Source organism: Panthera pardus, unplaced genomic scaffold (assembly GCF_024362965.1).
Source record: "Panthera pardus isolate Hobbes unplaced genomic scaffold, ASM2436296v1 HiC_scaffold_4, whole genome shotgun sequence".
NCBI lineage: Eukaryota > Metazoa > Chordata > Mammalia > Carnivora > Felidae > Panthera > Panthera pardus.
This window is the reverse complement of record NW_026526969.1, coordinates 15,068,765-15,093,477: the sequence shown is the minus strand read 5'-3', so window position 1 is coordinate 15,093,477 and position 24,713 is coordinate 15,068,765. Positions and strand designations below refer to the sequence as shown.

At 64.9% G+C, this 24,713-nt stretch overlaps 2 protein-coding genes across 6 annotated transcripts; both read right to left on the bottom strand.

Moving 5' to 3' along the window:
- Positions 1 to 2,399: 2,399 nt before the first annotated feature.
- TMEM184A (transmembrane protein 184A) lies at positions 2,400 to 15,720 on the bottom strand. Of its 4 annotated transcripts, XM_053893900.1 has the most exons (10): positions 14,621 to 15,720; positions 13,491 to 13,678; positions 8,719 to 8,919; positions 6,403 to 6,568; positions 5,929 to 6,019; positions 5,744 to 5,819; positions 5,571 to 5,662; positions 4,595 to 4,764; positions 3,848 to 4,042; positions 2,400 to 3,205 (listed from the first exon to the last, which is right to left on the bottom strand). In XM_053893900.1, exons 2-10 carry the CDS (start codon positions 13,494 to 13,496, stop codon positions 2,970 to 2,972), a joined length of 1,233 nt encoding a protein of 410 aa, XP_053749875.1. In that variant the 5' UTR covers positions 13,497 to 13,678; positions 14,621 to 15,720; the 3' UTR covers positions 2,400 to 2,969. The 4 variants fall into 4 exon arrangements, with proteins under 4 accessions (XP_053749875.1, XP_053749876.1, XP_053749877.1 ...); XM_053893901.1 differs by lacking the exon at positions 13,491 to 13,678; XM_053893902.1 differs by lacking the exons at positions 13,491 to 13,678; positions 14,621 to 15,720 and adding an exon at positions 9,835 to 9,953.
- Positions 15,721 to 17,055: 1,335 nt separating this feature from the next.
- On the bottom strand, positions 17,056 to 19,538 carry PSMG3 (proteasome assembly chaperone 3). Of its 2 annotated transcripts, none has more exons than XM_019422443.2 (3): positions 19,465 to 19,538; positions 18,154 to 18,393; positions 17,056 to 17,569 (listed from the first exon to the last, which is right to left on the bottom strand). In XM_019422443.2, the coding sequence occupies exons 1-3, from the start codon at positions 19,498 to 19,500 to the stop codon at positions 17,417 to 17,419; spliced, it is 429 nt and encodes a 142-aa protein (XP_019277988.1). In that variant the 5' UTR covers positions 19,501 to 19,538; the 3' UTR covers positions 17,056 to 17,416. The 2 variants fall into 2 exon arrangements, with proteins under 2 accessions (XP_019277988.1, XP_019277989.1); XM_019422444.2 differs by lacking the exon at positions 19,465 to 19,538 and adding an exon at positions 18,627 to 18,690.
- Positions 19,539 to 24,713: the final 5,175 nt, after the last annotated feature.

The window sequence follows — 24,713 nt, the reverse complement described above, 5'->3', positions numbered from 1 at the left end:
GCGGGGTCCGTCCGGTCAGCCACGGTGCGTGCAGGGGGTCAGGCTGGTAGAGCTTGCCAGCTGGCCTTCTGAATGGTGGGCACCGTTCCCGAGGGTCCCATCCACCGAGACCAGGAGCCCCCCAGCCCTTAGGCAGCCCTCCCTCTCCAGCTGGGGCTGCTCCCTCCCACCCCCCCCGGCGGCCTGTGCCCCCGTCTCAGGCCAGGTCTTACTGGAGATGGGGAGAGAGACGTCCTGCCCGGGGTGGGCAGTGAGGTGCCCTGCCTGGTGGCCTAAAGTAAGTGGAGTGGAGGGCCCATCCTCTGGGGACGCTGTCCCCTCCTCACCGGTCTTCCCTTCCCACTGTTCCTCCAAGAGGTAGACGTGTCCGAGCTCAGCCTTAGCTGCTGACGGAGGGCGGGCTGGTGGGTGCGGCCTTAGGGTCTCCAAGCCCCGCCAGCCCTCCTGCCACACCTCTGCCTGAGCTGACAGGGTGGCTCCTGCGGTCACTTGTGGGCAGGGTGCTTCAGCGCCTTGGCTTTAACCTCTGAGTGACGGAGGGCCCGTTCCCTCCCCTTTCTAGCCGAGCGCTCCCTTCTGTGAACTCGGCAGGGGGCCGAGTGTGCCAGCACGATGGGGTCACCATGGCCCACGGCTAAGCCAGACGCCCCCGAAGCCCGGCCTGTGCCTCCTGCGAGAGCCCTGGGGCGGCCAAGTGACCGCAGCTGGCAGCAAGCTTGTGGGTATGAGCTGGGGAGGCATGGACCCCAGCCCTGTTCCGGGCCCCTGGGAAGTAAGAGGTACCCCTTTGCCCCGCCCTGGCCACCAACATCTCCAGCCTGCCTCCTTGGTGTTGGATTGTCGGGGCCATTTCCCACATAAGAGCACGGAGGCCAGGATAAGTTAGATAAGCCGGCCGCTCCTGGCCCTGTGCGGTGGGGCCCAGAACCGGAAGCCGGCCCTGCTGTCCTAGGTGGTGAGACATGCCTCCTTCCGCTCCTCCTCCAGAGCACCCAAGCTCCCCCCTGGCAGACGAGGCCAGTGAGGGGGTTGCAGCGGCTTTGACCTTGAGGCTCTGTGCTCCCCTGTGGGTGTCCAGGAGAAGCGGGGTCTGGTCTGGGCAGAGGTGTCTGTAGGGGCTGGACAGGTGGGAGAGCTGGCCTTTGGGAAGCTGGTCTGCCTCCTGCCGGCTCTGACCTCAGGCAAGTGGCTTAACCTCTCTGGGCCTTCGTCACCTTCCCTGCGGCTGTCGTGAAGACTAAGCATAGGCCGGGTCCCACAGTGGGTGCTCGGTAAACGTGGACTCCCCTCACCCCAAAGTGCCAAGCTGACCAGGCTGCCCCCAGTGCACAGGCCTGGCCCGAGGGCGCCCCTGCAGCCAGGAGCCCGCAGTGCGTCTGGTCTTTTGAAGGGGGTCTTGGCCCACTTACCCTGTGCACATAGCCTTAGGCACCTTGGGCCCTAAAGGGGTGGCCCTTCCCGGGCACGGGCCTCTAGGGCAGCCCCCTCCTTCGCTCATGGTGGGGCTGGCACCGTGTCTCGCCTCCTCCAGACAGCCTCCAGCCGTGGTCCACAGGTCTCTGCAGGAGGCGCCACGCCTGTCCCCAAACCTGCTGACTGCAGCCTGTGGGGCCCGAGCTGGGTGGACTCTGGTCCGCCAACTGCAGAGGGCATGATAAGGCGGGTGGGGGCCTCGCTCGGGGAGGCAGCCTGGCCTATCTTGTCGGGCAGCCCATCCGGGCCCTTGGAGAGGCTGTGGCCTTGAGTCCCGTGTCTCCAGGCCTAGGGAGCAAGGAGGCCGCGGGGTGAGCCCATGCTGGTAGTTGACTCCTGCCCTGAGGGGTCTCTCAGCGCCTTTCCCTCTTTCCCCGGTGATGGGTCGGGAAGTTGTCACTGGGTGGTGCCCACCAGGCCGCTCTTGCCCTGCCGGTGGCCCTGGCTCCCCACACCCGCGGGCCCCTGCCCACACCCCCTCCCAGACACAGGCCTTCCCGGAGGCCTCCCCACCCCACTGGCTGCTTCTGGCCCCTCTTTCATGTTTCCCAGGCTGCTCGGGCATGTCACAGCTTCTGGAAGGCAGGGCCTGTGTCTCTCGGGGTGCTGGCCTGGCGCACAGGAAGAGAGAAGGACGAAGGAAGGCAGGCTCCATGTCTGCGCCCCGTGCCCTCTCCGGGCTTGCGTCCGTGGCCTTCATCCACCCACCGAGGGCGGGGCTGGCAGGAGGCCCATCTTATGGAGGAAGGTGAGCACGACCCTGGGTCTCTCCGAGCCACAGGGCAGGGCTCTCTGTCCATGCGTGAGCTCTTTGCCCTGCTCTGAGCGTCGCCCGGGACACTTGCCCCGACACCCAGACTTAGCACAGTGGGGCTCCCGTGACCACCCACCGGGTGCCGACCCTGCAGGAACAGAGGCCACGGGAGTCACTAGAAAACGCAGGCTGTTTATGTATAAATAGGTGATGCCCCCAGGAGCCCCACACGCTTCGCGGGCTGCCCAGGGTGAAGGTTCTGTGCAGGTGGCCCTGGGCGCCTCCCAGAGCCTCATCAGGCACGCCTTCCCCGGGTGGGGGCTTTTCAGGAATCCCCAGGGCTGGAGGGGGTGCAAAGCACCTCTGCCCAGCCCAGTCCCCTGCCCCCACCGGCCCGTAGCGCCTACAGCTCCGGCGTCCTCAGGGTAGGGCTGCCTCGCTCTCCCAGGGCCCAGAGTGAGGTCCGTCCAACCGCCCCTGCCCTGCCAGTGCCTGCCTCACGACAGCCCCATGACGGCCAGGTGAGCCCGGTGGGTTCCTGGTTCGTCAGATAAACTCAGGCGCCCTCTCCTGGGGCCACGGGCCTGCTGGCGGGAGGAAGGCCGGGAAGTGGTGCCACCGGCCTGGCACCAGGGCTCCCAGGAGGGGCTTCACCTTTGGCAAGAGGGTGAGGGGCCCTGTGCTTTCCCAGAGGCCTGGGCAGCCTGGTCCAGGCAGGCGGCCGGGGACCCCCGTGGCCCTCCTACAGGTCCTCTGCGGGGATCAGCATTCTCTTCTCCACGTTGCGACTCTTCCTGAGGCCGCCAGAGCCTCCGGCCACACTGGGGTGGGCACCAGGGCTCGGGGCCTCGTGAGTGGCCTGCTGGGTGTAGTGCTGATAGGCGGGTGAGAAGTTGTGGACGGCGTCCTGCACGATGTCCTGTGGGCTCATGGTCTCCTTGAGGCCGCTGGAGATGCTGTGCATGGGTGCCTCGGGGGCTGGGGGCAGACAGCACGTGGGTGGGGCCAGGGCGCTCTGGAGCTGTTCCCCCCACCCCCCAGCCGCCCCCCATCCGGGGCCTGGGCCCTGGGGACACGGCCCTGCCCCCACCGGCCTCGGGGCTGCCCAGGGCTGGGGTCTGGCATCCCCAGGCCCCGGGCTCGGCCAGTAGGGGGCACTTCAGGACCTCTGAATCCCAGCCTGGCTCCTCTACCCTGGGACTGTCCCAGCCGGGACTCCCCAGGGGCCACAGGGGGAAGCCGCCCAGGCTGGCTCCTGTCTTCTCTCTGGCCTACAGTGAGCCCTTCACACTTGTCACTTTAGGCTGCTGGAGGGGCCGCAGGCCATCTCTGCCGCTGAGCGTCGTTCGCTAGGGATGCCCGGGGCCCTGGGGCCCAGACGTCCCGTCCAGCCATTTCACCCCGAGCTCGGAGCTGTGCACCTCGCTGCCCCTGGGCCAGAAGCAGACGCCGCACCCGTCTAGCCTCCGATGGGGCTGTCTCCCTGTCCGTGTTGCTGACATCCCCTGGGCCCGTGCAGGAGGGCGGGACAGAGATGTGGTGCGGCCAGAGGCAGGCGGGGCTGCCTGGGCCCGTCCGCAGGCCCTCCGCACACCCCCACCCCCCGTGGGGCCCGCGTACCTGGCGAGCTCTCCTTCTCGGCATAGACCTGGACGGTGAAGGCGTAGCGCAGGGCGATGGAGGCAAACAGCATCTCGATACAGATGATGAAGTTCTGGTAGCCCGCGGCCAGCGTGCCGGCCCCTACCTTGCTCCCGTCGATGACCTGGGCCTCAGGGATGACCCCGCACTTCTCCAGGATGGCCAGCAGCATCCCTGGGGGGTGGTGACAGCCGCTCAGGCACCCGCCCTACACGGGCCTTGTGAGCTCAGCGGGATCTGCAGAGGGGACGAGGGTCAGGCCCTGGGACGTCCCATCCGTGTGGTCCTGTCCCACGGTGGGGGTTGGGGGGTGGCTGACGTTCACGGGGAGGGGTGCCTCCAAAGCCAGGGTCTCAGCACGGTGGCCATCTGGGCGCTCCCCAAGCGTCTGCCCTGACCTCCCTGGTCCCAGAGCTGGGGCCTGCCTGACACTTACCCCCCCACCCCCATCCCCGCCTCTGCAGAGTGGGGTCTAGGAGTGTCCCCAGCCTGGCCCAGGGCCTCTGCCTGTCCGTTCCATCCACCACAGGCCAGACCTACTGGACAGGGACTCGACATTTCCCCTGCGCCAGGGGCTGTGTGGCTTCTGGCTGAGGGAGCAGTCGTACTGACCTGTGCTACAACCAGAGAGACTGAGGCCAGGCCTAAGGGCACCCGGGGAACCGGGGCGGAGATGGGGTTGGGACAGGCTCTGGGCTCCAGCCCCTGCCCCAACAGCCCACCCACCCTGCCAGAAAGAGAGGAAGATGACGGCCTTGATGGTGAAGAACTTGAGGACAGGCTCGAAGGGCTGCAGGAGCTCCCTCGTGGCCAAGTAGAAAAGGAACAGGGCGTAGAGGGCCAGGCTGACAGAGACGTTGTAGACCAGGGTGATGTAGAGGTAGCCGCTGTGGATGCTGGGGCCAGAGCAGGGGTCGGGGGTCAGGGCAGGACCCTGCCCCGTGCCCTCCCCACAGTCTCGGCCGTTATCACTGGCCCATGCGCTCCAGCCTGGGCACCGACAGTAACCCAGACCTGGACCTTCCCTGCGTGGCGGGCGGACGGTACCCAAGGGCATCAGCGAGGGAGCTGGGGTGCCCCCCACAGCAGTGAGGAGGTAGCCTTTCTCCCTGTGAAACCCTGTGTCTCTCTTCCTCTGTCCACCTGGGCATGGCCTGCGGGAGCGGGCCTCTACCTCGTGGACACACGGGTGGGTGTATGTGAACATGTGTGTGCATGTTGGTGTGACCTGTGGGTGTGTGTTCACGTGCACAAGTCAGTGTTGTGTGCGCATAAGCATGTGAGCTGGGTCCGCGCGTGTGCATGGGCTGGCGTGGGTGTGGACACGTGCGTGCGAGCTGGGTCTGTGTGTGCCTGTGCGTGTGCACGGGCTGGCGTGGGCGTGGACCTGGCACAGGGCTCCTGGTACCAGGGAGGTCCCCGGCGGCGCCCCGCGCCTGAATGCCTTAACCCCACCCGCCTCGTTCTCCTCCGGGTGGGCCGGCTGCAGGCTGTGAGGTCCTGGGGTCCTTGGCACACGTGGGTCTGCCTGCTACGGCCTTGCCCTGGCGGGTTCCCGAGAGGAGGGCGAGGCCTGTCCGTTCACATGGGGACTTGGCCCTGGGCTGAGCCCTCCCCCAGGCCCTGCCTGCCTCCGCCCAGCACGGTGCCCCCACCAGGCCGGGCCCGCCCCCTCCCCGCAGGCACATCGGCCTGGCCTTACTTGAAGTCCCCATCGTGGTATTTGCCGAACGCCTGCAGGACAATGGTGACCACGGCCATGATGGGCTTCACGATGCAGAACTGCAGTGTGGCCTGGGTGGGGGAGGGGAGCGTGGGGGCGCTCAGGGCGGTGGCTGGGAGGGGAGGGCAGAGGGAGGCAAGACCCCCACTCACCTGCTTGCAGAAGCGAAGGAAGCCGATGGAGTAGGACATGCCCTGGAGACAGCAGGTGCCATAGATGCAGCTTGACCTGGGGTGACCAGTCCCTGAAGCAGAGCTCCGGGAGGACGCGTCCCCAGACCCTCCCTGCTGCCCTGGGCGTGGAGGGACCCCCGTGGGCTCCGGGGCGAGAGGCTTACCGGATGGGCTTCCCCCGAATCTCGGCCATGATGGCGCTCTCGCCCCCCAGGTACTGGAAACAGAGGCTCAGGAAGCTGTAAATGACAAAGGCTGCAGAGGGGCAGGGCAGGGTGGGCGGCAGTGAGCCTGGGCTCCCCGGGGACGCCCGGCTGCAGGAGGGCTTTCTGACCCCCTGTGTGCCCACGCCCAGGACCCTCACTCAGCTTTGGGAGCCCACGCCATCCCCGGTGACCCCGGGGCGGGCGGAGCCCTCATCGGTCACTGAGGCAGCGATGCCCCACCCAGGGCCTGGACCCCGCCCTCGCATCCCGAATCCTGACCGTCAGGCTCAGGCGTCTGGTTCCCGCAGGGCCGGACCGGGCTGGACGGAGCCGTTCCCCGCCCCCTAGGGTGGGGTTCCCCGCCCCGGAGGGTGGGGTTCCGGAGCCGGCTGTGCGTCCCTCGGGCCCTCCCCGGAGCCAGGGGGCGCTCACCTTCATAGCAGTCACGCACAGAGGCGAAGTAGACGTAGTGCTGGTGGCCCCCCAGGAGGAGGAGGCTGAGCCAGGAGTCGAAGGCGTAGATGGGCACGATGAAGAGCAGGCGAATGATGTAGCGCTGCTCGTTGGGGACCGTGTAGGAGCGCAGGTGCAGGTAGATCTGGGCGGACAGAGCCAGGGAGGCGTGGGCACGACAGGCCAGAGGGGCGGTGGGAGGCAGCAGCGAGGACTTCGCCGGGCGCGGCGGCCCCTTCTCAGCGGACACGCGCACGCACGCACGCACGCACTCGTGTGTTCACTCGTCCAAGGAGAATTTCCCTGGGGGAGGGGCCGTCCGTGGCCCCTGGGCGGGCAGTTTGGCATTTCAGCGTGGCGGGCCGTCGCCGGGGCCGGGGCCCTGACCCGTTTCCGGGATTTGTCCCTCGGAGCGGATACGCGGCCGAGGGGCCAGGCTGCCCCAGAGGAGGCCCACACAGCCAGCGGAGGGGGCGTCCCGAGATGCCCACGCGGGGACGTGCTCCAGCAGGTGCCGAGTAAACACCAGAAGACAAACCAGGGACGGCCCCGCACGCCTTGGAAACGCAGGGCAGACCCAAAAGGAAAGATCCCTGTCTTTCCACGACGGTAGGAAGATACAGGTGATCACTGTTTATCGATAAACCTTTCCTGATTTTCCACGTCGTCTGTGAGGACGTGAAAAACCAGTGACGGGGTCTTGACGAGGAAGATGCACCAGGGCGCTGGGTATACAGGGCTGGCTGTGGTCCCACAGCACCTCTGGAAGGCTTCCCAGAGGAGGTGCCGTTGAGTGCCAGGCGGAGAGAGGGCGGTTGACGGGGAGGCTGTGTGTGGAGCCCCGTGCGGACCCCGCAGGGAGTGGCGGGGGCGGGGGACAGGCTCCTTATCAGTCCCTCACTCCCAGCTGGCGCAGTGGGAGGGGCCCGGCATGACCAGCCAGTAGGAGCCGTGGATTCTGCCCGGTGCTGGCGCTGCCCGGCTGGGTGGCCTTGGCAAGTACTCCCCGTGTTCTCCGGCCTTGCCTTCCCGTCTTTAAAGCGAGAGGCTGCGTCTCGCTCTGTCCTTCTGGGCTCTGGAAGGGCAGAGTCTAGCTGCCCTTGAGCTCCGGGGGCCTGGCAGTGTGGGCGGGGACGGGAGCTGCGTTCCATGGTGGGGAGGGGGGGTCCCTGACTGCCCTGTCTAGGCGGTGGGGGCCCAGGAAGCAAGCGCGCGCGCGCACGTGCACACACACACACACACACACACACACACACACACACAGTCGCCAGCGCTGCAGAAGGTTAGGGTTAGGCAGACGGGGAAGCCGAGACCCGGACACCCGGACCCAGGACTCTGCTGCTCTCTGCTCTATAAATCACAGCCTCCCCAAGACCCAACACCGTTCCTCCACTGAGGAGTAGGCACCACCCGCCTGTGCGGTCTACCTGTCCAGGGGCGGTGCAAACACTGCCTCCTCCAGGCTGTCCTCCCTGATGGCCCCTGCCGCTCTCAGCTGCACTGTGCTCCACTGGCCCCCATCACACCCTTGTGTCTATCATGTATTGTGGTGATTTGAGGCCACACAGCAGGCAGCTCTTATCGAGGTGGGAGTCTGCTCACCCCTCCGTGCCTTGGAGGCCTCTGGGCCACCCACCCCCCTGCCTGCTGGCCCGGAGCCCCCGCCAGTTGTTTCCTCCCCCAGTGCCGGCTGCACTACCCTGCAGGCCAGCTCTGCTCTCGGCACTGCCCCCCTCCAGCCCCCCCCCCCCCCACCGCCTTCTCTGGCTCCCACACCCCCCAGGCTGAAAGCCAAACTCCGCTCTTCTGCGTCCTGAGTGCCCTCTGCCCAGACGGCCGGCTCCCTGGCCTCCCACCTCGCTGTCGCCCCGGTGCCTCCCCGAATGTCCGTTCTCCACTGCCCCGCCCCTGCGCTCAGGCCCAAGACCTGCTGCCCGCGCCCGCTCTTCCTCGCTGCTGGGCGCAGCCATCCCCCCTCTGGGGGGGCTGCCCTGTCTGCCGGGGGTTGTCACCGCCTGGGGCCGGGGGCTCCTCTGCTTCCCTGAATCTGAGGGGGCGGCCCCCCTACGCCCTGTCCTCCCAGCCCAGCTCTGTCCCTGGCACAGACCTCCCATCCCTGGCTCCCACACGCCACGTTCTGGACAAGGCCCCCTCCCCTGCCCCTGTGCCCTGGCCTGCTGCCGCCTCTGATGTCTGCCCCAAGCTCATGGCTGGAGGTCCCAGATGCCAGCAGGGCCAGCCAGGACCACGTCCCACGGAGAGCGGGGACCCGGAGACGCAGAGGGGAGGGTTTACCTGGTGGCAGGTGAGCACCAGGGCGGTCCACACAAAGACCCCCGAGATGCCGCGGGCCAGCGCGGTGGTGAGGAAGAGCCGGGAGGCGCCCTGGGAGCTGTTCCCCATGCGGTCCATCTGCAGCCCGGCGGGCACGGTGGGCACAGCCGGCCCGGGGCTGGGCCGTGGCCATGTTCCCAGGAGCCCCGAGGCGTTAGTCATCTGCAGAGGTGAGAGAGGATGCGGGGAGGAGCGAGGGCAAAGGTGGGCCCAGGCAGCTGGGAGCAGCCCGGGGAGGAGGGAGCGGGGGCAGGGAGGGGGCAGCCGTCGCTGCAGGCGGAGCCGGAGGCTGACCGGCTGGCCCGCTCCCCTGACCCCGGGCAGCCCTGGGCAGCTCCGTGCACAGGAACTCGGCTCCAAGGCCTGGGCCCGGGACGCCCTCCTTCCCTGGGGTGGTGCCCGCCTCCACTGCTCGGGTTTGCGGGGACCCCACACGTTAGGGGCCGGAGGTGTCTGGGAAAGTGGGGGAGCCCCCGTTGCCCTGGCTGCCCGGGGTGGAGTCGGACAGCACTGCTCGCGGCAGCCGATGGGGAGTTCGGCCCGGCACCCACCGGCTCCCCGGAACCTGCCGGACTGTCGGGGTGCCCAGCTTTGCTGCGGGGCCATTCTCCGCCCCGAGCCCGCTCGCCGGCCCCGGATGCCAGTTCTCCAGCTGCTTGCCGGCCAGCTGGGGCACCGGGCACCTCCCCCTCTCCCATCCAGGCCTTCCCGGGCCTCTCCCCCTCCCTCCGGCCCCACCGTAGCGACCCAGCGCCTACCTCTCAGGCAGGAAGCTCAGGCCCGGCCCTGGGAGGCCCGGCCTCCAGGGAAGCCTGGCTGGTCATTTGTGTGGCCACGTGGCCCTGGTGGCAGGCCCACGGGGGTGGGGAAGGGCTGCTATCTGGAGGCCGGATCGGGCTTGGGGAGGGGCGGCCTCAGCCTCCTCTTCAGGGTAGCCCACCTGAGCTGCTGCCTGCAGGGAGGGGCCCAGCAGGAGTGGGAGGAGCTGAGGCCTGTCCCCTCCCCCCGCGGTTGACATTCTATCTTGGCCGGCGGCAGCTGGCTCCCAGGATCCTACAGGCCGCCAGGTGCCCTCACCTGCCTGTGCCCGCCGGTCAGGTGGCTCCTGCCTGGGCCCCAGGCGGCCAGGAGGGGTCTCGGTGGGTGGGGTGGGCGTGGGCTGCATGGGGCCACGGGTTTCCGTGAGGGGCGATGACAAAGTTATGGACCGAGGTAGGCAGGCCGCTGCACTCAATGCGGTGAAACGGTTTGCTTCAAGGATGGGTGAATTTGCGTTGTGAGAATCTCACCCTGTCCCCCACAGGTATGCTGGAAACACTCCAGGGTGGAAGGGTGGAGGGGGACAGACAGGTCACTGGGCTCGCTGGGGGGCCTGGCTTCTGCTGCCCTGGGCTCAACCCTGAGCCCAGAGGCCCTCTGGGGAACAGCTGTCTCTGCTGTGTCTCTGGAGGGGGCGTCGGGGTCGGGGCCATGCTCTGGTCGCAGACGCGTTCATGCTGCGGCCGTGGGTACCAGGACCAAGTGCCTGCTCTGTGCCCGTGATGGGGACACCCCGTCCGTGTCCTCTGTGCCACCTAACGCTCCCCGCAGACCTGGGCGATGGGGTCAAGGGCTGAATTGTTGGAATTACCGTTCCCTTTTAGATGTAGGGGTGGGGGGCTCAGAGAGGTTCATCCGCGTGTCTGCGGCCCCACCCCTGCACACACCAGCCCCGGGGGAGCCCCCCGAGGACAGGCCTTGCCTGAGTCTGTCCCCCACTCCTCATCACCCCCAGCGGGCCTCCTCTGAGCACTGCCTGGAACCTTCCACACCAACCTTTCTCCCAGCCGTCCCCTCGTCCCGCAGGCTCGCATGTCACCCACTCGGTCCTGTCTCCTCTTCAAATCCCACCTGCACTTCTGTCCACCTGTTGGCTTTGTGCTGCCCCCCACCCCCTGCACAGGGGCTGCCGTGCCCATCCCCGGACATGGGGGGTAGGCAGTCTGGTGTGCCCTGATCCCTCGATGCCAGCTCCCAGCCGGTGCCCTGGGACCCGCAGGAGCGTCCGTCGCTGTGTGCAGGGTGGTGCTGCCGGCCGTGGACGTGGCTGTCATCTTTATGGGGCAATTCTGGAGGTAGCACCCATCATCGCCCCTGGTGACAATAGCTTGGGGACCCTCGAGGGAGAAGACTCAGCTTCTGGGACATGGACGGGGCTGGCAGGGGCCTGGGGAACCCACTCGTGCTACAGGCGGGGAAACAGGCCTACATCCTTCCCAGGCTGCTGCTGGAGTGACTGGGAATGCAGCAGGGGCACTGTGGTTAGATGTCAGAAGGACTTCCTAGCTGGAGTCAGCAGGCCCAGGCCTCTGGGAGGGCACTGAAGGGCCTGGCTTTGGGGAGGCTCGAGGCCTGGACCCTGGACCCTGGACCCAGACGGAGGGACTTTCCAAGCGCCGCCTTCTCAAAGGCAGAAACACTGTGGGGCACAGCAGCAGGTGGGGACAAGGCGTCCGGGATCCTCTTCTGCCCAAGGCCACCCCTGCTCTGATGGCGGAGGCCAGGTCTGCCCTCAAGTTTTCTTGTTCAGCCACTGCCTCCAGGAAGGCCTCCAGGGGTCCCCACTCCAGGGCCTCCTGCACACTCTGGGAAATGGCTGCCTTCCTACCAGCGCCAGCCATGCGTGCCCTTTAGAAGCCTGGGACCCTGCGAGGTGGGGGCCATCCCCTCCCCTCCTTCTCCGGGTCCTGACCTGTCGCTCAGGGGGCAGCCCCGGCCCTCGGGGCCTTGTTCTGCCCATGCCCTGGGCTGTCACCATAGCAGAGACCTTCACCCCCCTGGGCCTTTGCTTTCTCATCTGTGCGGACGAGTCTGAGTTCTCCCGCCGCTCCTTGGGGTACGGCCTGTCGTACACCTGCCGTCAGTGGGGGCCTGGGACAACCCCCCTCGGCCTGCTCTCAGTTCAGGGAAAGGGTCCGGCCCCAGGGCTCTCCCTGGAGAGAAGGAGCCTGGGTGGGTGGGGCGTGGGAGGGCGGAAGGGGAAGGAGCCGGGTGGGGGCTGGGGTTCGGCCCTGGGGGCGTGGGGGCCAGGACGGCTGATTCCTCAGCCACCTGGCTGCCCGTGGGGCTGTTTGAATGTGGCCCCACCCCTGGCCGCGGGTGTCACGGTCCACGCACACTCAGGAGAGGTGGTGGGCCGGCCAGGCCTGATTTCCCTGCCTGGGGCTGGACGCTGACCGAGCCGGTCACAGGACGGACCTGCCTGCCCAGATCCGGGCAGCCGGGGCCTCTGACCCCTGTCTACAGTGACCAGGTGCCTGGACTCCCGGCAGGTCCTGGCTGGGCTGTGGGGCGGCTGAGACCTGGGAGCCCTCATCCCCACACCTGCCCTTCACTGCTGATGACCCATGGCCCGTGCCTCCTTGGCCTTCCTGCTGGCCCTGGACCTCCTTCCTCACCTGCCCTGCCAGGCCAGCCCCCTTCTCAGACAGGCCGCCACCTGGGGACATCACTGAAGGCTCGCAGCCCCTTCCCTGCCCCCCACCCCCACCCCTGGGCAGGCAGAGGCAGGGCTGGGGCACGGCGGTGGGGGCATCGAGACACCTCGCTCCCCCCAGGCCGGCCCCATCGGAGTCCTCTGACTCTCCCGGGGGCCCTCCCCTGCTGGCGCCCGGGGAGTGGCAGACAGGGTTTGCCACGAGCTTTTCTTACAGCCCACGCGGCCGTTGACTTAACTAATACCCACCGTGGCCTGGGGCCTGGGGTGACTGGACTGGGGCCACTGGCAGCCAAGGGTCCTGGGCGCTCGGGCCTTTAAGCCACTCGTGTGGGAGCTGGGAGAAGTGGGGCAGCGGCGGGGCCTCTGTGGCCCTATCACTTTGGCTGCGGAAGGGACCTACTAGCCGGGGCCCCGAGTCGCTTTTCCCTCCCTCTGGGCCACGGAGGGATGGGGGCGGCGGGTCCTTCCAGCTCTCATTCCGGGCCCCCTTACACACTTGGGTGAGCAGGGAGGCTCCAGGACGCTGGCTCCTGACCTGGGCCAGGGCCCTGGGTCAGACGCACCGGGGTGGGACCCTGATGCGCCGCTCTCTGTGTCCGTGACCTTGGGCAGACTCTGGTTCTCTCTGAACCTCGGTTCCCTCTGTGTTTGGAGCCCCCGCGTGCCCCGGGCTCCCTGCCACCTGTTTCTCTTGGAGGTGGCCACAGGCCGCTGGAGCCCAAGACAGCCCAGGACGGCCGTCTCAGTCCTGCTGTCCTGCCAGCCAGGTCGCCTGCCGTAGGCTTCTCTCGTCATCTGGGCCAATCAGCCCCGGGGGACCCCAGCGTGGGATCTGGGGGCCTCCCTCCCTTCCTCTGGGGCTCCCCCGTCCTTCCTGCGCATTCCCTGGCGGCCCCCTCCTCTGTGCCGCCTCCGTCCCCAGAGAGAAGCTGTGTGTGCCCAGGGCCTGCCTGTACCTGCCCGTTGCCCCAGAGGTAGCTGGCTGTCCTGGGTGTGTACCTGGAGGCCCTCCTCCGTCTCTATGCGGGGCTGGGCTGGGGTGCTGGCCTGAGGACCCTTTCTGGCTACCAGGTGGCATTCTGGGGCCTGTCTGGGCCCTGTCCTCTTGAGGGGAGAAGGAGTGGGGCACAGACGCTGGGACTCCCAGAATTTCAAGGTGTGGGCGTTTTTCTCTGAGAGCCCCTGCCCCACTGGAGTGAATGGGACCCCGGCCTGGACCCCTCACCCCTCCTGTGAACTGGGGCCCACAGCTCACCTCCATGGCGGCTCCTTCGGCTGTCCGGCCGGGCCCCTCGAGCAGCTCGGTGGCGGGGCCCCAGGCCGGGGAGGGGTGGCCGGGATGTCCGGCCCCACGGTGAGGCCTCCGGACCTCCGCGGTTCCTCCTCACGGCAGCCAGGGTCAGTCTGAGACGCTGTCGCTTCTGGGGAAGTCCTGGCCTTTCCCTGGACCCAGAAAACTCCTCCTTGCTGCCTGCCCACCTTGCCGGACCGGCCCTGCCTGCTGGGGTGCCGCCCGGGGCCACACCCTCTGCCCTGCCCTGCCACCGTCCAGCGGGGGCCACAAGCTGGCCTCTGGGTCCCTGCCATCTGGGTGTGGATCTCGTCGGGACCACTGACCCCCGTGGCTGCATCGCTAGTCTGTGTGGGCGGGAGTCTGACGCCCACCTCCTCTGGTGCAGCGAGGGTTAAACGGGGCGATGCTGTGGCCCCAGGCCCACTGGCTTCACCTGCACAGCCCTGAGCCTTGGTCTTCCCGGCTGCAGAGGGGGTTCAGGCGTCCGTGTGCTCCCAGGTCGTGTGCGGGTTGAGCGTGGGGCCTGCACAGCCCGGGAGCCGGCGCGGCCTGGGACTTCCTGTGGTTTCTCGGAGACCCCTGTTTCTCTCAGCGTCTCTCCCCCTCCCCTCCTTCCAGCTGCCTCCCTACTTTGGCCCGCCAGATCGCAAGGCCCAGGAATCGAGGTGGCCCGCGGGGTCCCCACCTGCCTTCACAACGGATGGGCTCCTGTCCCTGAGCAGCCCAGCGCGCCTCCTCCAGAGACGTGGACCCCTAAGACTATCGGCCGCCGGCTCTCTGGCCCCTGGCCTGGGCTTCCTGGGGTTCACGGAGACATGGTCCCCATCAAAATGTCCCCAGACGTGGGCTTCCTCCCGAAAGCCCCCCCCCGCACCCCATCCCGGGGGCTTCGGGGCCTCCCATCCTGTCACAGTCCTCAGGGATTGATGCGTCCTCGCTTCCCACGAGCCAGTCCTCACCCCCCGCGACCGCGTCTGCGTGCTTCCTGTTGGGACGTGCACTAGCAGACCGCGGGGCAGAGCGCCTCCCTGCCGTCGTCCCCTGGGCACTCAGGGCCCTCCGATTTCACGGGCATCGTCTTGGCCACTTACCCGCGTGCCCCCCTCCTGGTTTCCAACTTCACTGCAGGGCGTTAACGGAAGAGCCGGTCCCACGAGCGGCGTCTGATTCCCCCGGTTAGTTGTCCTACCTGGTTTAGGGGGGACCGGGGCTCTGTCAAAGCCCTGGATAAGCAGCTCGGGGTGACAGCAGACAGCGGCCGCCCTCCCTGGCTTCTCTTGACCCCCAACGGCACCTGCCGGCCCTTGGCTCGGAGCTGGAACCACGCCCCCACGTCCTCTAAGGAACAGGGGGGGCGTGCGAGGGAGGGGCCCGGGGGTCTCCACGTGCAGCTCAGTGGCGCTGGGCCGGCCAGATCGCGCCCTGTCGACCAAGGGCACGGCCTTGACGAAGGAGCCTCGTCTGGCAGTCTGGGCTGCAGCGGCTGGCAAACTGGCCCGAAACGAAGATCATGATTCACACTGGGCCACAAATCACTGCAAGGCCGAACTGCAGTCTGACCGCTGGGTAAGCGCCACCCGCGTCCACGTCCGCGGAGCACACAGCCCCGCCTGGGGAAACCGAGGCTTCGCGGTCTCTGTCGAGTGCGTCCCTCTCCCCCAGAATCGTCGCAGCCGGGAGGGCGCGGCCGCGGCAAAGGGCAGAGTCACGTGCCTGCATTTGCACGGCAGGGCGGCTTCCGGGCCGGGAGCCTCGAGTGTCGGTCTGTGTCTTACGAGCTTCGGGCCGCTGTCGATGACTTGAGGAAGGTGCTGGGGGCCTGATTTCCATTACACGTCCACCGTCCAGGCGGGCGGCCGAGGGCCGGCACCGCCCCGTGTCCCCAGCCCTCGTCCGCCAGCGCGCCCCTGCCTCGTCTCAGGGCGGCCACGGGACTCCGCCTCGGTTTCCCCCTCTGGCACACGTGGGTGACCAGGGTGGCGACCTCCCTCCAGTCTGAGTGAGGGCTGAGAAGGGTGGGCCCCAGAGCCTGGCCACGGTGCCAAGCAGCACGTGTGTGAGTCCTGTTGCTGTGCATTTAGGGACCAAACAGAAAGCCAGAGGCTGCGGATCCGAAACCCAGGCTCAGACGGGACCCTACCCAAGCCTCAGGTTCCCTGCTTGTTAAACGGGACAAGTCATGACTTCACAGGGCAGACGCTGACAGGCGTGGGGTAACTACTGGTCCCAAGTGCTGACCTGAGGACACCAGGCCCCTGCTCCTGCTCTGGGGGTCAGGCTGGGGACACGGCTGCCCGAGACCAGGAAGGGGGGCAAAGCCGGCCACAAAGGAGTCCCGTGTCTCCCAGGGATGGGCCTGCCTCAGTTCCCCCCATGTCCCTGACAGGTGCAGGCACCAGGAGGGGGCGGCGGGACCTTGGTCACTCAGGCTCCCCGTAGCAGCAGGTGAGTGAAGCGCCTTCCCCGCTTAGGAGTCGGTGCCGCCTCCAGGAAGTCTGGTCGGATTCCCTCGGCCAGTCTGTGCCCTGCACGGGCAGCGTCTGCCGACGGAAAGAGCCCTCGAGGTTTCCCTCTGCCCCACCCTCAACAAACTCACGCTGGTCCAGAGGCTTCGGTCCCATCTTTCCACTGCCCGCCCTGGAGGGTTTCTCAGGTTAAGACTCTCTGTTTCAGAACCCACCCCCCCAACCCCAGAAGGCCATCTTGGGCGCACGGGGATCCCCGCTGGTTTCTGCCTGCAGATCCTGAGCCCCCGCTCGCTCTCCCGCGGGCTTCTAGCTTGTGGGACAGACTCACATGGCAGAACATCTAGCCTGCCAGCTTCTGGTGTGGCCAGTGACGTGCCCTTGTGGCCGGAGGGGGACGAGGGGAGCCCCGCGGATCCCAAGATGCCCTCCCAGAGGCCCAGCCGCACAAAGGCCCTACCCCGTAGCTCCGCCCGCCTGTGGAGGTGTTTCCTGGGATGATTTCCAAAAGGCAAACCCGCCTGACTCAAGCCCCGAGGCCTCAGAGGCCTCAGCATTCAGCACCAGAGGCCCCTGCCATCGGCCCCCTCCCCACCCTCGGGCTCTGCCAGCCCCAACGCCCTGGGGCCCTGGGGCCCGGGCTCAGCCGTGCCCTCCCATGCTGGACTTCTGTTTCCTGGCCTTTGTGCAGCCTTCCCCCAGCATTCAGGATTCCCTCCCTGGGCACTCAGCGGCCCGCGGCCCTACCGTGGCTGGCCCCAGGCCCGTGGGGTGACATGAACAGCTCCCCGGCTCCTGAGGCTGGGGTCTGTGCCCCACACCCTCGCAGCGACTGCCGCCCAGCAGGACCGTGGGGAGTGTTCGCGGAAGGGAAGTTAACGGCTGCCCAGCAACGCGAACGTGCTCAGCGAAGTCAGAGGAAGAGGAGTGGGGTGAGCGTGTGCAGAGCGTGAACTACACTGTTTCCTGCCGAACGAGGCTTCCTCCCGCCGGACGTACCCAGAACCGAACTCGCGCCATGTGACTGAAACTTCTCAGTACTGCTAAGAAGGATGGTGAAGTCGCTTAGGGTACGCGTTTATTTTTATTAGAAACAGCCGTCCTCCAACAGTTGCCCCCGCGTGCGGAGGACCAGGACTCTTACCTGATGACTCCTCTTTCGCCTCTCAAATAAACGCCACTACCCGGACCCTGCTGAGAACCATTCACAAGCCCCCCAAGACACATTGCACGGCTGTGCTCCCACCGGACCGCGGGTAACTCAGCGACCCAACCAACCAAGAGTCCGCCTGAGGTGTGCGTATTTCTTCCGGCTCCGGGGACCCAGGCCAGACAGTTCCTCCTGCGGACCGGCCAGGGGAGGGCCTCCGAATCGAGAGCGTGTCGGGGTCTCCCTTTGGCCGCGCCGAGGAGCAGGCGTGGTCACCACACCTGGCAGGCCTGGATCACCTCCTTCAGGGCCTTCAGCCCCTCCACACTCCTGTCCTTCATGGCCATGGCCAGGAGCACCGCTCTGTTTCCCGCTTCTTGAGACACAAACGTCACCAGGTTCTTTGCAAAGACGTGGATGAGAGGCTGGTGAAGGAACGACAGAAACCATCTGAACCGCGAGTCTCTTTGCCCGTAGGAACCCACCTGGCTTCTGCACCAGCCTCAGACCCCCACCCGGTGTGATGCGGCAGCAGTTCAGGATTCAAGGAGGCTCCAGAACATTCCGGTCCTACACAAAATGCTAAACACACACCATTATACTTATTTTCTCGGTGCCTTCTGATGCCCGGGTCCCCGCTGGCTGTCTCTAATCTAGGACTCCCAAAAGACGAGTCTGCCGGGCTAGGGGGCGGGGGTCTGTCCAATCTGCCAGGCCATCTTTCAGACCGAAGAGGAACAGCCACTCGCTCCTCCAGGCCGCGGTGACAAGATCAAGATGAAGGCGAGGCACCCTCACTACAAAATCAGTGTCTCTGCTTGTCTGCTGGATAAAGTCCCGACGGGCTGGGAAAGGCAGCCACCAAGCACGGGCACCAGGAAAGGCTGTCGCTGCTGGGGGGAAGGGGGGCAAGGGGGACTTGCCTACTGACAAAACGGAGCCACAGACGCGGTCCCCTCTCCCCCCACCCCCCGCGCCCAGCGTGGGGACCCCTTCCCGGCCACTATACCTCGTCCTGCCCCAGAAGGACTCTAGTGGTGAGCACCGGCTTGCCGATGTCACCGGCCACGTCGCTGGGTTCCAGGGAGACCAGGGTGCCCATCTTCCCGAACTGGGTCACCAGCACCAGGATGTGACTGCTGAAGGCCGTGCACACCACCTGGGTGGGGACCCCGCACACCACTTCCGTCCTCTGTCGGGACATCAGCAGAGGTTTGCCTTCCATGGCGGGGTCTCCTCCGGGGCACTTCTACGTTAGAACGGATAAGTGAATCAGACCGCGTCCCCGCGGCGCGCCGACGGCCGCGCGCACGCGCCCTGGCAGGTGAGGGTCCGCGCGGCCACCGGCTTCCCCTGGAGCCGGGGCGCCGCCCGCAGACGCACACGGGCAGGCGGCGGGCGAGGACCGGCGCCGCTCCCGGGCTCGAGCAGGGGACCGCGCTCCCGCCGACCCGTCCCACCCGCCGTGCCGCCCGCGCTCACCGCGCCGCGCCCGGAAGTGACGCCCGCGGGCGACGGGGGGAGGGGGGGCGGCCGCCCGCTCGCCCCCGCGCGCCCGCCGGAAGTGCGGCTGCGGGCTTCCGGTCGCGCGCGGGCCTCCCTGCGGGTCCCGGAGCCGCCGGGTTCCGCGCTCCCGAGAGGGGCCGCGTGTTCGGGGCAGGGGGCTGCGGCCCCCACCCGCGGCCCTCGGCCTGCGGGGCTCCGGCTGCGCGTCCTCGGCCGTCCCGGGGGAGCCCTGCGGCTCGGCGGTCGGGGCTCGCCTGGCTGTGGGCTGCGGGACCCGCGTGGCGGCCGGGGGCGGGGGAGGGGGGGCTGTGGGAGAGGAGCCGACGCCGAGAGCGGGCCGTCAAGGGCTCCGAGTGTGGCCCGCGGGCGTCCCAGTCCCGAGCCGGGGCGTCCTGCTGACCCTGGCCGGGCGGGGCGGCGCGGAGGCCCCTCGGCGAGGCCCGGGTCAGGGTGGGGGCGCCGCGGAGGCGGTCGGCGGGGTTCGGGGCGCTCTATGGGGGCGGGGGGGGGTTCGGCGGGGTCGGGAGGGTGTTCAGCGGTGGGGGGGGGGCGGTGTTCAGCGGGGGCGGTCTCCGGGGATGGAGCGGACCCTCCACCCCACTCTGAGGGGGTCCCCAGCCCTCCGGGGATGCTGGCGGCCTATCAAAGGCCCATCTGCCCCCCACTCCCCTAGGCCAGCATCCATGAGGCCGCAGTGGGTGCCGGGCATTGTGCTAAGTGCTGCCTGTGCGGTAACTCCGGAGTCTTAGCGCCACGTGGTAGAGCGCTGTCATCCCTGTCGCGTAAGCAGGCTGTTCTGGTTCGGGGACCTTACCCGAGGCCGCGGTCGGAGAGCCGGTAAGGCCTGCATCACCCTTGAGTACTGGTCTCAGGGCTCGAATGCCCGGGTATAGGGGAAGAGGAGGGACCAATGTGGCCCCTGTGGCCGGGTGAATTCTGGCCCCTCCCCAGGATCTCTGAGAGCCCCCGCCACTCCTCTTTTTCCCCAAGCTGGAAGTTTTCTTGGCAGGGTGGGGGAGTCGCGCACTGACCGGTACTGCACTGATTCGATTTGAGCCTCGAGACTTTTTCTCGGGACTAACCTCTCTTCAGAACCCCATACTTACTGTCCAGTGCCCTGCCGGCGGGGTCAGGGAGCGTGTCCCCTCCGTCTAGTGGGCCCACGTCGCTGAGTCCCCTAGGAAATGTCAGCATCCCTAATCTTTCCTTTTTCTCCTGATTTGTTGACTCCTGTACAATCCAGGTCAAGTCAAATGAAGCATGCACCTTGAAAACAACTTCTGGTGGCTTAAAATAAAAAGCATGTATACAAAACGTTATCAAAATAGAAATAAAAATCAAAAGGAAATCTGTTTTTGAGCTTTCTTGCAGCCAGGTCACAGAGGGAAAGGTTTTGACTTTCAAGGTTCCCATATTCCAAAAGGGGGGAGGATATCAGTTTCTCAGGAGAGTGTTTTTGTTGGGTCTAAATTTAAATGCACGTTCACCCACGCACACCCCAAAAGCAAATCGCAGGGGCATTGCTTTGCCATGGGAAGCCTTCAAAAGGTCCATTCACCCATTCACTGTTATTCACCTGTTCATGCAGCCTCTCTCTGTAGGCAAATGGACACAAGTCTGATATCCTCCCCCGCCCCCCTGCCCCGCGGGGGAAAAACCCAACTCCCAAGTTGTCACCTTTATAAAAGATGTCGAAGAACAAAGTGTTAACGCTGTTAAGCAAACGCTTACGTGCTCGTCAGTTGGCTGTTTTTTTGGTCTGGATCTTGGATACGAACTGCATATGAAGTAAACGGAGGGGCTTCCTGGTGGCCCAAGTGGCTTCCTGGTGGCCCAAGTGGACGTGTGGGCAGAACTTCTGCACCTAGGATAATGGGGGATGACCTCATTGCCTGCCGCTGACTGTTCTCCAGTTTAAGGCCATAATTGAACTGGAAAGAAAGGTCCCTTAGGGGAGTTCACTTAAAATGAGAAGCAAGTAGTAATAGGGTCCATAATGGGGCAAAAGAGAATTTATCTTGAAAAATGGGGAAAGTGGGAAATGTCTTGAATTTGTCTTCTCTTCAAGGAGTTTTAGGTTGTGAACGCAATTGTACATTAATGTGTAGAACGAGCAAAGAATCGGTGTTGATTTGGCGGGGCCCTGATTTTTCCAACTAATTGCTTGGTAGCGATGTTCCCAGCTCTGTTATGCAGAGGATTGGTTTGCCGTGCTGTGCAGGGGCCCATTCAATTTCCCCAAGAGCCTCTCCTAATCCTTCCGTAAGTCACTCCTTGTTGGAGTGCCGTCCTGTCCTGTCGCAGCCTCCAGGGCACCGCCAGGCCCTCCCGCACTTTCTGGCAGCTCTGGGAGCCATCAGAACCTCCCCTAGTATCCCATTCACGGGCTTTCTGGAATCTTGGGTTGTTCCTGAGATTTGCAACTGACTGTGCAATTGACTTGTGCCGTCCGTCCACAGCTTCACAGCCGGGTTCCCAGGGCTTTCAACGTCGTGCGTGTGCGTGAGAGAGAGTTGGGGGAGACAGAGGGGTTCGGGAACCACACTGGGAGGGGTATTTAAGTGGAGCCCAGTTTTGTAAAGGGTCAATTCATTAGTGAAACTTTCTGTGTTAGGATGATTCTGCTCCCTCCGCAGCCTGCCGGCACGAGGTCCTGAACTGTCCACGCTCAGGACCCCGGAATGGGTAAGACCTCGGGCCGCAGAGTCTGCCTCCTTGGCCCTTACTCACTTTGTGCTTTTGAGCAACTTTCCCTGTCCGCCTCAGTTTCTCAGCTTAAAAATGGAGCTGACACTTGTGCCTGCCTCCTAGGATTGAGCGAGGATCGTGTGCACAGATCCCCTGGAGCTTTATGAAGTTAGCTATGACTTTATCTTTATATATTTACGTATTATTTATCTCGTTATTTTTTAAAAATTTTTTTAACGTTTATTTATTTTTGAGACACAGAGAGACAGAGCATGAACAGGGGAGGGGCAGAGAGAGAGGGAGACACAGAATCTGAAACAGGCTCCAGGCTCTGAGCCGCCAGCACAGAGCCCGACGCGGGGCTCAAACTCACGGACCGTGAGATCATGACCTGAGCCGAAGTCGGACGGTCAAGCCACTGACCAAGCCACCCAGGCGCCCCTCTCGTTTATTATTAACCACCTGTTCTCCCATCCTTAAGTAAGTACCATCCCGCTGCTCCATGCCGGGCGAGGAACAGCCTCAGTGCGCACCAGTCTTTGGGACTCAGAGGGCCTCTCGTTTGAGGTGAGGTGCTTCTGGCCACCCTTGAACCTACGGGAGGTTCTCCAACCTGCTGCCCCCAGGGTCCGCCCGAGCAAGGGTCCCGCAGAGCCTCCGGGTTCTGGGGAGACGTGGTCGTAGGTGGAGCCGTGTTATCAGTATAGATGACTGTTCCTCTCACGGTCTCGGCCAGTCTCCCACGAGGGCCCGGGGACGCAGAGGGCGGATGTGTCCGTTAGGATTCCTTCAGGCAGGTGGCAGACGCCATGTGAAACCGTCTCTTGCCCCCAAGGGGAACAGATGGGCTCCGTGGACGGCTCCGAGGCTGCCGTCCCTGCGTGCCAGTGAAATCACCAGCCTGGCTCACGTGCCCGTCCTTGCACCAGTCACTGTTTGAAAAGCAGTTAATGTAAAAACAGCTCCCCGTGTGCTCGAGAGTTAGAAAATACTTCCCAGCGATGCGCATCAAAGAAGAAATCATCTTGGAGGTCATGAAACACCTAGAACCCGCCCCTGGAAACCACTCACCTACTTTGTGTTCCCGCAGATCGGCCGCGTGGGACATTTCCCGCAAGGGGGACTCGTACTCCACGTGGCATTTCACAGCCGGCTCCTTTTGCCCAGCGCCGTGCTGTGAAGGCTCGTCCACGCGTGGCAGGGTTTCGTTCCTTCCAGACGTGCCAGTCATTGGGAGGCCGAAACGAGGCCCCGTGGCAGGAGGGCCCGGGGCAGGGCCTGACACGCACAGGTGTGCAAGGTTTCCTTCCCTTCACGGATCACTGGAATCAGCTGGCGACACCACATCCACGGCACCTCACGTGGTCAGTGGCTCCGAGCTCCCCGCACTGCTGGTGCTTGGGGGGCGCTGACGCGGAAGGGTGACAGCGTTAGCCCATCTCCCCGGTCCCCTGACGCCTCCTGAGACAGGTCTGGGGATATCTACGCGGGCTTTGTCGACACCGGGGCCGTGAGGCCCTCGTGCCACGATCCCATTCCCGGAGAAAGGCCGAGGCGGCGGAGAAGCTGGCCGTGGCTTGTCAAGACACCAATGTACAGGCACGTGAGCACGGCCACCTTCGAGGCTGTCTGTGGCCCTTTCTCCGTTTGGCGGCCTTGCAGCCACGGCTGGGGACGCTCTGCCCAATGGGCCCTGGCGTTCAACCCCAGCTTATCGCTGCCCTCTCGGTGCCCCAGCTGGGAGGCCCGACGGCGACCCGGGGCCGTTGCCGGTACGGCACAGTGTCCCTAGCACGACGGTCACAGACACCCTTGAACAAACAGCACAGAAATAGAAGCGATTCTAATTAGGGCTCTCTATAAGACGGAAATTACCTTTAGCGGCACCCGGTTATCTAGAAAAACAATGAACAATTAATTTTTTCCAAACCAGGATTATCCAAGTGGAGGCAGGATATAAGAAACATGCCGCTGAGGCCTTTGGAGAAAAAAAGATTAAAGGCAGCCAATTGAAAATCGCATATATTTTATTACAAAAACAAAGCCCCGGGTCTGTGTGAAATTCAAATTTTTCCCAAGGGAAATTAATGAATACCATTAAAACTGAGTCCAGTTTATAAGGATCTAGGGAGCGGTTCCTTTGGAAAGGGAATAAATCTTCTTCCCAGGGAGCATTTAAAGACCATTTCTGAAATGCCTGCAGCACAGGGTAAGAAGTAAAATCGTTATTTTCCTGCAGAGGCCGGTGGTGTTCCCTGTTGGGTGTAGCCTCGGCTCAGCCAGGGCCGGCAGGGGCTGTCTGGCCTAAGGAAGTCCCCAGCTTTGGAGTTTCGTGTCGAAGGGAGTGTTTTCATTTAACACCGCACAGTAAACACAAAGAAAATCCCTTGTTTTTGGACCCGATTCCATCACGGCACGGAACCGAGAGTTCAGCACGTCGCTTTGTTTTCTGCCGAACTGAGTCGAGCTCAGATATCGCAACGTTTTCGTTCGAGGAGCAAGCCTTTCCGCCCTCATTAGAAATCCGGAAAACTGCCTGGCACATGTTTGTTTAGTTCTTTAATAAATGAAACCTTAATCCATGTACAATTTCTGAAAGCCTTTCTTTCAATATTTTAAGAAGTTATTTCCCCTGGCGAAGACGCGGTCTCGTCGCCCCGCGTTGAACCCGCGGCCAATCTTGCCAGCGTGCACGGAGGCTCGTCCTTGCTCCCACCAGTGCTGCGCGTCAGGGGGCCCGAAAACGTGCTTGTTGAATCGGATCAAATTCAAGTTGGCGTGCGAAGCTTCGGATTGAGGGGCCCGGGTGGGCGCGGAGCGGGAGGGGGCAGAGGGGCAGGATGGAGCCAGGGAACTCGAGCCCTGCCCCGGGGCTCTGGCACTAACCTGTGGCCCTAGACAACTCCCTTCCCCTCCCTGGGCCTCCACCCATAAACCCTCATCTGTTAAATGGGCAAATTGGCCAGGTGGCCCCCAGGTGCCTCCCACCCACTCTTAGCTCACGCAGCACGGGGAGCGGGGAGGGTCCGCAGAGGAAGAGGCAGCCCAGAGGAGCACTGGCAGGGAGGGCCTGAGCAGATTCTGTCCTGGCAGGGACGGGGCAGAACGGGCTGGGAAGGCGGGAGGCGGCCTCGCTTTGCCCAGCTGTCCTGTGTCTGGGGGCTGTACCACGTGGAGGCTCCAAGAAGGCACATGGGTCACGGCTCGAGGACTTTCTGACCACTGGAGCTTTCCAGGAACGCCGGGGCCTCCCGTGGGCGGTGCTCAGTGTGCTTCCTTTGGAGGAATTGAGACCAGGCGGTCACTGGGGCCGGGACTTGTGCCAGCGCTGTCTGCGTTCCTTTGGGAGGCTGGACTCGGCGTTCTGAGGATGTT